Source organism: Pipistrellus kuhlii, unplaced genomic scaffold, assembly GCF_014108245.1.
Source record: "Pipistrellus kuhlii isolate mPipKuh1 unplaced genomic scaffold, mPipKuh1.p scaffold_m20_p_1, whole genome shotgun sequence".
Classification (NCBI taxonomy): domain Eukaryota; kingdom Metazoa; phylum Chordata; class Mammalia; order Chiroptera; family Vespertilionidae; genus Pipistrellus; species Pipistrellus kuhlii.
In genome coordinates this window covers 69518500-69531594 of record NW_023425404.1, presented here as the reverse complement: position 1 = coordinate 69531594, position 13095 = coordinate 69518500, and the positions used below count along the sequence as shown (strand labels likewise).

Sequence of the window (13095 nt, the reverse complement as noted above, 5' to 3'; positions counted from 1 at the left end):
TAAAATAAAGTCTTAGAAAAATGAAAAAGTTTCCTTGTTATGTAAAATATAATAAATCCCAATTTACAAAAAAAAAATGGAATGCCAATGTTAAGTTTTCTCTACTCTTGCTATAAAGGAATTAGGTTCTTAGGCCAGTCTAGAAGTTTATTTAATCCATAGGGTAATTGAGACACAAAACTAGTCTTACAGAACCACCAAGGAATATGTTATATGTTTTCTCAAGGAAGGATCTAAAGAATTTTAACATGAATACTGTGGTAGGTTTAAAAATATGTCCCCAAATTAGTTGATACTCTTTCCTTTAAAAAGTGGAGTCTAACTTGAATGTGAATTAACACTTAATAACTAGCTTCTAACCAAGAGCACAAAGCAAAAGTGACAGTGATATGTGACTGTGAAGACTAGGTCACATGATTCCATGTTGGTGTATCTATCTACCTATCCCCTCTTTCTTTTTCTTCACTTGCTCTGGAGGAAGCCAAATTCCATGCTGTGAACAAACCTAAAGAGGTACCCAGAAAATAAGAATTTAAGACACAGATTCAGTGAGTCAAGAAATTGTTGGAGGGAATGGGAAATAAATTAGGCTAATTTTCAGTGTGAAATTATTTTTTTCTTCTCTTTTGAGTGACCCACCTGAAATTAACTTATTTCCTTTTCTACAAATATTTATTACCTTTAGTCAGAAGGTTAGGAAAAAATAAATAGGCAATGATGGCAGATCTTTAAAATAAGCCAAGTAATTACAGAATGTTAGAATTTGAAAAATGAAAACCTTATTTTTACATATAGGCAAAATTAGAGCCAGAAAAGTTAAATCACTTATCTAATTCTCAAAAACCAATCATCAGGATCTAATTCTCTTCTTTAGAAGAACATCGAATTTCTAAGATTTACTTATAAATTATACTCACCAAACAATAGTAATGTACAGTGAGATTCCATTGCTCATTAATTTTCTTTTCTCCATATTTATTAGGACAATCATCATTTTTTCGACAGAAAACACAAGCTAACAGTGAAAAAGTAAATTAGATAGGAAAAATATTTTGTAAATTTTCAAAAAAAAAAAACAACCCTATGGAATTAGTGCTTTTTTAAATTGATGTGTTCAATTCTTTCTGCATGAGCAAATCACATCTTATTGTTGTCAGTAACTTAAAATTTCAACAACTACTTCTAAAATAATGTGACTTTTAAAATGGAAACTTGCAAGGTAACATCATGAAAACAATGGATTAGTAGTCTTCAAAACCCCATTAAAGCAATGATTAAGCTGCCAAAAACTGTCAAAATCAAATTTTCAGAAACTGAAATCTTACAATTAGAAGGATCCTATATAAGAGCCCAGCGACCATAACAGCAGAATGACCAGACCAACTGCTAGACCAATAACTACGAGGTGCACTGCCTGCCTCTTGGTCTCCTTCCCCGCCTGGCAGGCTACCAGTGCAGGATGGCAAACAGGGACCCAGAGGTGGGTAGCGGAAAATGCGGAGAGCACCAGGCCAAGGCCCCCGTCCCACCAGCTGCCCCCTACATAGAGGGTGACCCGTGGCGGGGATGTGGCCAGCAAGTGGGCAGGAATGGCCCACCTCTCGGTCCCTCTCCCCGGCCATCAGGCTCCAATCACCCATGACAAACGGGGAACCAGGGTGGGCGAAGGCAGGGGTGGGACGAATTGCCAGCAACGGGGAAGATGGCCCTGATTGCAGGCTAGGCCTAGGTACCGTACCCAAGCATGAATTTCATGCACCGGGGCTCTACTGCTTAATAAAGAAGTTGCTATATTTTGATGAGAATTTTATGGTATTTTAACACCCACCACATCCCACCTCCCAGTCTCCAGCTGGGCAATGGCCTTAAGTGCAATGGCCCATGTTTCTGATGTGGATTGTCCAAGAGGAGGTAATATAGACTTTGTTCTCAAAGAAATATTACTGTTTGTTTTGACCTGTGTAGAGGCTCCCTGAGGAGATGGGCTCAGATGCTTGCCTTTGTTTTGCCTACATCAGAACTTTCTCAGGGCTGGAGTCTGACCATTATCAAAAGCATTTAGACAAATAGCTACAGCAGCTTGAAACAAAGGATAACTGACAGGATAAGTAGGAGACAGACTAAAAAGCCTAGGAAAGAAGAGGCTGGAAATGGGGGATATGTAGGAAAATAATGGCTTTGAAAAGTTCCCACATATAGTGAGGGAATCTGGGACACACACATGCTCAGGAAAAACCCAGAAACTAAGCTTCCACCTCTGCCTGGTCAGGAGGCTTATGAAAGCCTCTCTAAAATCAAATTTAATTTTAACCTTAAGGAGGAGGAGGAGATGAGGAAGAGGAAGAAGAAAAAGAGTGAAGTAAGCCCAAAACTAGCAGAAGAGAAGAAATAATAAACATTACAACAGAGACAAAACCGGTTTGGCTCAGTGGATAGAGCGTTGGCCTGCGGACTGAAAGGTCCCGGATTCAATTCCAGGCAAGGGCATGTACCTTGGTTGCAGGCACATCCCCAGTGGGAGGTGTGCAAGAGGCAGCTGGTCGATGATTCTCTCTCATCGATGTTTCTAGCTCTCTATCCCTCTCTCTTCCTCTCTGTAAAAAATCAATAAAAAATATTTAAAAAAAATAAACATTACAGCAGAAATAAATGAAAGAGAAAGAAAACAATAAAATCAATAAAAGCAAAGTTGGTTCTTTGAAAAGGTCAACAGAACTTTAGACTGACTCAGAATAAAAGAGAGAAAACTTTAGATTCATCTAGAAAAAAAAGAAAAGACTCAAAACTTATGACAACGATACAAAAATCAAAACAGTGTGGTATTGACATAAGATAAATGGAAAGATATATAGACATATAAGTAAATAGAAAAGAAGAATCCAGAAACAAAGCTATACATTTAAGATCAATTAATTTTGAAAAAGGATGCTAAGACCATTCCATGGGAAAAGAAAAGTCTCTTCAACAAATGGTGATGGCTGGCTTTTGCCAGGTAGTTCATTTGGTTAGGGCGCCGTCTCAATACACAAAGGTTTCAGGTCTGATATATACAAGAAGCAACCAATGAAACAATAAATGCATGGAGTAACAGAATGACGTGTCTTTCTTTCTCTCTCTCTCTCTCTCTCTCTCTCTCTCTCACTCGATCAATCAATCAATCAATCAATCAATCAAAAAAATACTTTAAATAGTGCCTGGACAACTGAATAGTCACATGCAAGATAATATAATCACACCCCTTCCTAATGCCATATACAACAATTAAATTAACTCAAAGCAGGTCCAAGACCTAACTGTAAGCATCAAAACTATACAACTCTTAGAAGAAAATATAGGGGTAGCCGGGACCAGTTTGGCTCAATGGATAGAACGTTGGCTTGAGGACTGAAGGGCCCCGGGTTCGATTCCGGTCAAGGGCATGTACCTTGGTTGCGGGCATATCCCCAGTAGTGGGTGTGCAAGAGGCAGCTGATCAATGACTCTCTCTCATTGATGTTTCTAACTCTCTCTCTCTCTCTCCCTTCCTCTCTGTACAAAAATCAATAAAATATATATTAAAAAAGAAAAGAAAAAGAAAATATAGGGGTGAATCTTCATAACCCTGAATTTGGCAATAATTCCTTAAATGTCACAAAATACTAAAAACAAAATTAATCAAAGAAAAAGAAAAATTAAACTTATTTAAAGTTTAAAACATTTGTTCATCAAAGGACAATAACAATAGAGTAAAAAGATAATGTACAGAATTAAGAGAATATATTTGGAAATCATACACCTGTTAAAGGTCTAGTGTCCAGAATGTCTAAGAAAGAAAAATACCCGGTACAATCCAATTTTATTTATTTATTTATTTATTTATTTATTTTAATATATTTTATTGATTTTTTACAGAAAGGAAGGGGGGGAGAGAGAGAGAGCTAGAAACGTCGATGAGAGAGAAACATCGACCAGCTGACTCCTGCACACCCCCCCACTGGGGATGTGCCCGCAACCAATGTACATGCCCTTGACCGGAATCGAACCCGGGACCTTTCAGTCCGCAGACTGACGCTCTACCACTGAGCCAAACCGGTTTCAACACAACCCAATTTTAAAATGGGGCAAAAGATCTGAATAGACATTTCTCCAAGGAAGATATATGGTCAGTAAGCACATTAAAAGATGCTTAATATCATTGTTCATTAAGGAATACAATCTTAAACCACAATGAGATGCCACTCCACACCCACTAGGATGGTTATAATAAAAATGTAATAACACCCTAGCCCAGTGGTTGGCAAACGGCGGCTCATGAGCCACATGCAGCTCATGAGCCACGGTTTGCCACTCTGTTGACTAATGAGTTTGCAGACCACTGCCCTAGCCAGTTTGGCTCAGTGGATAGTATCAGTTTCCAGACTAAAAGGTCCCAACTTTGATTCTGGTTGCAGATTCAATCCCCAGCCCTGGCCAGGGTGCATGCCAGAGGCAATAGGTTGATGTAAGGTGTCTCTTTCACATGGATGTTTCCTTTTCTCTGTCTCTCCTAGTCCTACTCTCTCTAAAACATGAATGGAAAAATATCCTTGGGTGAGGATTAACAACAACAAAATAACACAGTAACAATCATTTATATAATCATTAATCTAATAGAGGAATATGCAAATTAGCTGGGACACCATAACATTATAACCAAATAGTAGGGACCTGAGGCTGCATGGTGCTTGGCAAGGGTGAGGGAACTCGGGCCGCACACCTCACCCCACGGGGCTTGACAGAAGACCTCAGGCCACGTCCCCCTTGATGAGATCCTGAGACTGGGCTCCCCACCCAGTGCCAGGCAGGGGGGAACCTGAAGCTCCAAGCCCCCGCTTGGAGGGGGTTGACAAGGGTGGGGCCGGCTGGGTCTGGATCTCCTGTGTTTTCAAAGCATGTGCGGGTGGTGGGCGGGGGGACTTGACTCTGCGTCCTGAGGCCTGCCCCAGACTCTGACAGGAGGGAGATTTTCATAAACATTTTACTAATTTTATTTCATCTCTAACACTTCTATTATACAGAAAGGGCAAATAGCAATATTAAAATATTTTCTCTAATTAATTCCCTTTTAATGTGCACGAATTTCATGCACCAGGCCACAAGTTAACAGATAATAAATGTTTGGAAGGCTTTGAAGAAACAGGAACCCTCACGTACTGCTAGTGTACATGCAAAATGGTATATTTATTTTGGAAAATAACCTGGCAGGTACCCATAGTACAAAAAAAAGTTAAATATAGTTACTGCATAGTACAATAATTCCATTCCTGAGTATACATGCCAAAAATATAAAAAATAAATATACAATCAATTATTGGTATACTCATGTTCACAGCAGCACTGTTCACAATAGCCCCCCAAACAAAGGGGGGGGGGCGGGAGGAGACAAATGTCCATTGATAGGTTGATGAATAAACAAAATACAGTGTATCCATACAATGGAATATTATTCAGCTATAAAAAGGAATGAAGTACTGATACATACAACATGGCTGAGTCTTGAAACATTATGCTAAGAAATAATCCAAGCACAAAAGGTTACATACATGATTCCATTTATATACTAGATTTCATTATCCAGAATAGGTATATTATAGAGAAGGACAAAAAACAGACTGATGTTTTCCAGAGGAAATGAGAAGTGACTACCTAATGGGTATAGTTTCCTCTGACGGTGATGAAAATATTTTAGAGCTAGTGATGGTTGCACAACATTGTGTATGTACTAATGCCACCAAATCGTACATTTCAAAATAGTTAAAGTGGTGAATTTTCTATTATGTGCATTTTATCACAATAATAACAATTTTAGAAGGAAGTCTGAGCAGCTCAGCTCTAAGCAAGAGCAATTTTAAGGTGCTCACTCCGGCTATCCTGAGCACTGTTTCTGGCTTCCAAGGAAATCTGGACAGAAACTGAGGGTCCCAGCAGGGGCATACTGAACTTCCGTGTCTGCATGACTAACTTAAGCTTTACTAGACTTCATTACACTTCAAGCCACATCTAGGAGGAGCCTTATACACATCAAGTTTGCTGATGGCGGTATGCAAAAAATGCTACACAGCCATGAACTACTGCTATAAATGACAAAGTGGATGAATCTCATGAGCTTAACGATGAACAAAAGAAGACTTCGAGTCAGTTATTACTCTTGGGAAGGAGTATGAGGACAGCAACAAGGATGACTTCTTGGTGCTGTTTCTATTCTACTTTTGGTTCTGGAGGGTGGTTACACAGGATGACTCTAATTATTACCCTGAGGAGTTTGTAATTTATTTGGGGTGCAAAGAGGAGTCAATGGAGATTGTGAACTGGCAGAGGTATGACCAAAGATGTGTTATTAAAGAAAAAGGAGAAAGACTATAAGAATCTAGAGCAACTGAGATAAAAGACACACAAGTAGCCAAAGGAACTATTTAAGTACAAGATGGTGCTGCTGCCAAGCCATTTTATCAATGTGCCTTGATATAAGTCTTATCCAAACTTCCAAATATCTCACTGAAAATGCCTCAAAACAAACAAAATTGTTCTATGTGACACTAGTAGAAATAAGAGTAAGACACATCTAGCTATCATCTGTGCCCATGTGATGTCTTGTAATCTTTCATATGCATTACTTTGGACAAAATATGAACTGGAATTAGTAATTTTGTTAATAGTATACTATATTTCTCAAATGTACATGCAATATAAATTTGTAATATGAAATACCAGACATTTATCTGCAATGGATGGGGAAAAAACAACACCCGAGGGTTTAATATCCTCAGCAATTCACAGAAGCTCCAAAATCCAATATCTATATTCCCACCATCACATTCATTGAAACCATCATGACAATGCTGTCATTCTCCTTTGTGAGACCAAGGCAAGATGGCAGGGTCTAAATAATGCATAAGCTATCAACATTCCTGCTCATATTCCCTTCAAAATATGGTGAAGTGTCTTTTTCATAGTCCACAAAGAACTGAAATCTTATGGTAAATCAGATAATTCTTTCAGGAGGAGCTACCACACAAACTACAAGTTCCTCAGTTCACCCATGTCAGGAACAGGCTGCCAGTCTACAGAGAGCCTCCCAGCTGCATTTTCCCAAGGCTGCAAGAATCCACACCAGCTTAAAATCCTGCCTCTGCCTCTTTTTACTCATGTGTGAGCATACCTCTCACCCATTTCATTCCTTTCCTACGATATTTTACACAAACCAAAAGTCATCTCAGAGATATGTGCAACTCTTTCCTTTACCTCTGCGGAGAAATCCCAGTCTAGGTAGACTGAAACAGAATAGCAACTATAACCAATGTTTAAATTAGCACTGGTCTTTAATTACTGGGCCACACAGATGCTGACATTTTCGTTTCTCCAAGAGTAGGACCAGAGAAAAACTAGGAGTGTTAGGAAGAAATGGGCAATGTCCAAGCATAAGGTGTCCTCTTTTTTCCTCTCTTCTCTTTGTTTTTTGGATCCACCCTAGGCTTTCAACTTTCAAGATGAATTCTCCCAACAGCATCTTAACCCAAACATCTCACTCTGCTCCTTGAATTCACAGCAACTCTAAGAGCAAAACCCTCCTCCATGAGATTTCTTACAGAGCTGCTTGGCTTTAGCCTTACTACTATAAAGAAGGAAATGTGTAAGATCTCTAGGTTACCATCTACATTCCTTCCAGTGCACAGTTCTGATTTCCAATAAATATTAGTGAGATAAAGACTTAAATAAATAAATAAATACATACATACATACAGAAATAAAATTTAAAAAGGCAATTGTAGTCAGGGACATGTGAGTTAAAGACTCAGATCTACATTCTCACAGTATAATCTTGGACAGATCACATAAACATTTTATGGCTCTGTTTCCTCCTTTTCTTAAAATAAATCTTTTTTGTTGAAAGTATTACATATTTCACTCCCCCCCCCCCCATTGCCCTCTCCAACATCCCTCCCCCCAACCTTCACCATTCTATTGTCTGGATCTATGAGTTATGCATATGAGTTCATTGGTTGATCTCTTCCCTTCTCTATCCTGTCCCGAATTCCCTCTGTGTAACCTCCTCTTAAAAATAAGGACAACAGCTGGAACCGGTTTGGCTCAATGGATAAGAGTGTCGGCCTGCGGACTGGAAGGTCCGGGGTTCGATTCTGGTCAAGGGCATGTACCTTGGTTGCGGGCACATCCCCAGTGGGGGCTGTGCAGGAGGCAGCTGGTCGATGTTTCTCTCCCATCGATGTTTCTAGCTCTCTATCCCTCTTCCTTCCTCTCTGTAAAAAATCAATAAAATATTTTTTTTAAACAAGGAAAAAAAAATGAGGACAACAGTATCAACCTCAAACTATGTCTTAATGAGGATTAAATGATATAGTAATACAGTTAAAAGAGCGTGGCACACAGAAGTGAGGAAGAGTTAGTATAATTATTATCCATCTTTCCTATCTCGTGATGTTTACTTATACAAAAAATTTACGTATACAACCTACTAATAAAACAATGAGAAAATCACTAACTGAAGAGAAAAAGCCTCAGAGAATCTCAAGGTGGCAGATCAATACAAGATGGAAGGAGCTTAACTCTCTAAATGACTGCATGGAGCTGAAACTCCCTGTATGTCCCACCTCCTCTAAATAATCCACACTGGAGTGTAACATGAGCACGTAATAAATTTTTATTGTGTTAAGACTTTAGAGATTACCTATAATAGTAGCAGCTAGTCTTATTTACCTTAACTCAGAGGTGGGGAACCTTTCTTGGCCAAGGTTGATTTGGATATTTATAACATCATTCCCAGGCCAGGCCATGCAAAATTAGCCTGCTATATTTGGTTAAACATTTAATTAACTCACCCCTAATAACTTGGCAGGGTCAGACCAAATGATTTTGCAGGCCTTATACGGACTATGGGCTGAACGTTTCCTATCCCTGCCTTAACTAATCAACAATGAATGTTATATTTTAAAAGGTACTCTATATTTGTAATCTAGGCTAGTCACAAAATAGATTCCAATATAATAGTTCAAAATATCCCCACTATACTTACCTTCCTCACTCCAGTTTAATGAGATAAACCATACTTAAAAGCCCCTTCCTCCAATCTTATAGGAGTCTAGCTCTCCTGCCTCCCCTCATACAAAGTAACTGGTCATATTAACTCCAGCAAATTGCCATTTGTTTATTGGATATTTTATAACATCAGCTCCCACTTTAACATCTTCATCCCTGATGCCTACACTTTTATTGCAAGTGCGCATGTAGCTATCAAGAGAAAGAGAAACACAGGGAAATAGCTTATATTACAGAAGAGGAATTCTCATGATGTATGCTTGGATAGAGCTGCATGTGCTATATACTGTGAGCCTGCGGCTTTCCATTTGTTCCCCTCTTCCCTCTACCCAGTGTGAAGACCCTGAATACAGGACAGGCTAAGTTTCAGCATGCATTTTATAAGTAGATTACTTTTGTATTTATTTGTACTTGTTGTTTTTTAATTTTAATGTTTAAAATTCAATAAAATTGTTCTGACTTCCATTATATATAAGATCATCTTCTACTATAGCAAATGATATTATTTTGTAATAATGAAATAAACACATTCATTGAGTCAATCAGCAAAAAGATTAATAACAGAATAGATAGTATTTACATCCGGCAAGTATATGAAGGTACTTTCTGAATACTAAGTTTCAAAACTATTAGCATAGTTGATAGAAGTCTAAGTAAAATCAGGAAAGCAGCGGGATGTTTAAGAACACAATTTCCTTATCCAATATGATGTGGAGTCAATAGATACTCTCTATAAAGGATAGGCAAGCCATAGTTTTAAGTGTAATATGTTAAACTGAAAGAGAATTAAAAAAAATAAATCTATAGCCTGGCCAGTGTGGTTCAGTGGTTGAGTGCCGACCTATGAACCAGGAAGTCAGTATGATTCCAGGTCAAGCACAAACCTGGGTTGTGGGCTCGATCCCCAGTAGGGGTCATGCAGGAGGCAGATGATCAATGATTCTTTCTCATCACTGATGTTTCTGCCTCTCTCTCCCTTTCCCTTCCTCTATGGAATCAATAAAAATATATTTTTTTAAATCCTATATAATAAAAGAGTAATATGTAAATTAGCTATCACTCCACGACAAAAATCGTGGCGCCCATAGCAGACGCTGGCAGCATCTGCTGCTTGGCCATGGAGGGAGGAGAGGGGTCTCTGGCCAGAGGACTGGGAGCGTCTTAGCCACGGCCATGCAGCGGGAGAAAAGGGGCCTGTGGGGCTGTGCGGCAGGAGGGAAGGGGCCTCTGGGACGCGGGCCCAGAGTCTGTGCCACAGCCATGCAGGGGAGGGAAGGGGCCTCTGGAGCCCTGAGCTCAGGATCCCCCCGGCAGGGGAGGAACCAGAAAAATGGATTTTTCTAGTTGCTGATGCTGACTGGAAGCCCCCTGCCAGCAGTCCAGATGAGACCAGCATGGCACCGCAGAGGAGGGGGGGTTGTCTGGCGGGCACGCTATAGACATCAAATCACTGCTGCCGAGGCTGCCACGCATGCACGCACTCGCAAGTATTATGGTCCAAGGGGGCGACTCCTGAGGCAAGACTCCCATGGCAACTGATGCTCACCATGCCAGGTGAGGAAGCCAGACCTGAAAGCCCAGCCCCTAGTACCCAAGCTGCAGGCCCCAGGACTGGGGCCCTGATGGGCTGGGGCCCTGAGGAGGCCCCAGGACAAGCATATTCCCAGAGGCTGTGCGGAAGAGGGGGAGGAACGTCTGGCTAGAGACCAGGGTGAGGGATGCTGGTGTCTTTGCAGGCCAAAACTGGGCTGAGGGACACCCCCTCCCCCAACCCTCATGCACGAATTTCATGCACCAAGCCTCTAATAAATCTATAAAAGGGTAGATGAGAGGAGGAAAAGTACTAGAAAAGTATGAAGTAACAGTTTAAATTTCTCATTTTCCATGGTCACAAGTCAATAAATACTGTTTTAATTCAATATATAAATGAAAAAAAACACACAACTAAAAGCAAAGGTCTGTATCTATTTGAGAAGACTGTTGTGACCATTCAAAGTTAACTTTTCCTTTTGTAAGGGAAATGTGAAAAAAAATTATTTATTAAATAAATAATACTATTTTATGAAGATACAAACAATACCTGATAAATACATATAAGGAATACAAATAATGCAAATTTTCTTCTTATAGCAGATTTTTGTTGAACACACACACAATGTTATACTTTAATACATGAATATATGAAGCAAGCATGAATCAGGCAATTCATTTTTTTTTTCATTTTAATTTCTTTATTGATTGAGGGATTATTACATATTTGTCCTCATCCCCCAATTAACTTTCCAACACCACTGCCCCCTCCCCACTCATGGCCTCTCCCCCTTGTTGTCTGTGTCCACTGGTTAGGCTTATATGCATGCATACAAGTCTTTTGGTTGATCTCTCCTCCTTACCCCTACCCTTCCCTTCCTTCCCTCTGAGGTTGGACAGTCTGATCAATGCTTCCCTGTCTTTGGATCTGCTTTTGTTTATCAATTTATGTTGTTCACGGGCAATTCATTTCTGTTGTTTGAGTAGCATTTTGAAGAGATTTATTATAAAAAACATGAGTAAAATATTTTAAGTTATATCTAAAAATATTTTAAATATTGTTACTTACCAAGAGTCTGTGAGTCACTTGGTTTCTTTTCATTCATTTTACTAGGAAAAATAAGAACATATAATACAGTCATCTTAATTTTAAGTTTCAAGTTATCCATTTTAAATTTAATAATGTATAATTACAAATAAGTTGCATATTATTTCATATTCTAATACATGACTTCCTCACCTTTTTAAAAAATTTTTTTAATTAATTCTTTTACAGAGAGGAAAGGAGAGGGATAGAGAACTAGAAACATCAATGAGATAGAAACATCGATCAGCTGCCTCCTGCACACCTCCCACTGGAGATGTGCCTGCAACCAAGGTACATGCCCTTGACCAGAATTGAACCTGGGACCCTTCAATCCACAGGCCAACGCTCTATCCACTGAGCCAAACCAGTTAGGGCTTCCTCACCTTTTATACAACTAAGACCTAAGTTTTGGACTAAGGTGGTGGACATTGTTAAAACTGGAGGGAATGTTTTTTAGTTCTCAAAAGATTAAGATAACTACTTGTATTTAGAGGATAGAGGACAGGATTTCAAGACATCTTGCAATGCACTCAACAGTCCTACACAACAAAGAATAGTCTAGACCAGGCGTCTTCAAACTGCGGCCCGCAGAGGAGTCTGATCCGGCCCGCCAGGTTTTTTGGGCAGTGAGTGCAGCCGAGGTGTTACAGTAGAAATTAGTAGTTCATATAGTCCGGCCCTCCAGCTCTCTGAGGGACCGTGATCTGGCCCCCACTTTAAAAAGTTTGAGGACGCCTGGTCTAGACCAATGATTTTCAAGGTTTGTTGTAGTTTTTTTGTGTTGTTTTTTTTTTACTAAAATTCTGCAGCACACCAAAAAACATAGTATTTCTAATATGACAAAACAGATATAATTTTGATTCATTCACACCAACAGCTATTGCTGTCTTGGCCCTTGTCATTTTTTTATTTGATAATCTAAGGGAGAAGAGGTCAGTGCTCCTGACTAAATAGTCTGGTAGTGCATGTTTTAAATAGTGTGCCACGGCATACTATTTGAAAAAAAATCCTGGTCTAAACTTTTGCATTTCCAGATGGATATTCAGGATTCAGGTAGGTTAAAACAAAACAAAACAAAACAAAGAAACAAATAAAAAAGAAACCCCAAACCTATCTATAATTACATTAACCCAGAACCTGAGCCATTTTACATATAGACCTTTTCTCCCTGCTACTTTAGAACAAAACGAGTCTTTTTTTATTTATAAATATCATTTTTTCTTGCTATTTTAGGACAAAATGAATATTTCCAAACTACTACTCCTATGGAAAAATTCAAGGAAATTTGTAAGTTATTTCTGTTCATAACTTTACAGAGATTTGTTTATTGTTTAGGGGGAAAAAACACACATCATCAATAACAATTCTATTCATATTTGAGTAGCCTGAAAAACAATCCTTCATCC

General features: G+C 39.2%; 1 protein-coding gene across 5 annotated transcripts in view; it reads right to left on the bottom strand.

Annotated features, from left to right (window-relative positions):
- Positions 1-13095, bottom strand: part of G2E3 (G2/M-phase specific E3 ubiquitin protein ligase) — a 69791-nt gene that overhangs the window by 39546 nt on the left and 17150 nt on the right. For 2 of the 5 annotated variants that reach the window (XM_036450831.2, XM_036450850.2), the window contains exons 2-3: positions 11672-11712; positions 918-1015 (exon numbers count right to left, since the gene is read on the bottom strand). In XM_036450831.2, coding sequence (XP_036306724.1) covers positions 918-1015; positions 11672-11708 — 135 coding nt within the window. In that variant the 5' untranslated portion in view covers positions 11709-11712. The remainder of the gene's footprint in view (positions 1-917; positions 1016-11671; positions 11713-13095) is intronic. The other 3 variants (XM_045585179.1, XM_036450840.2, XM_045585173.1) reach the window with 2 other exon arrangements.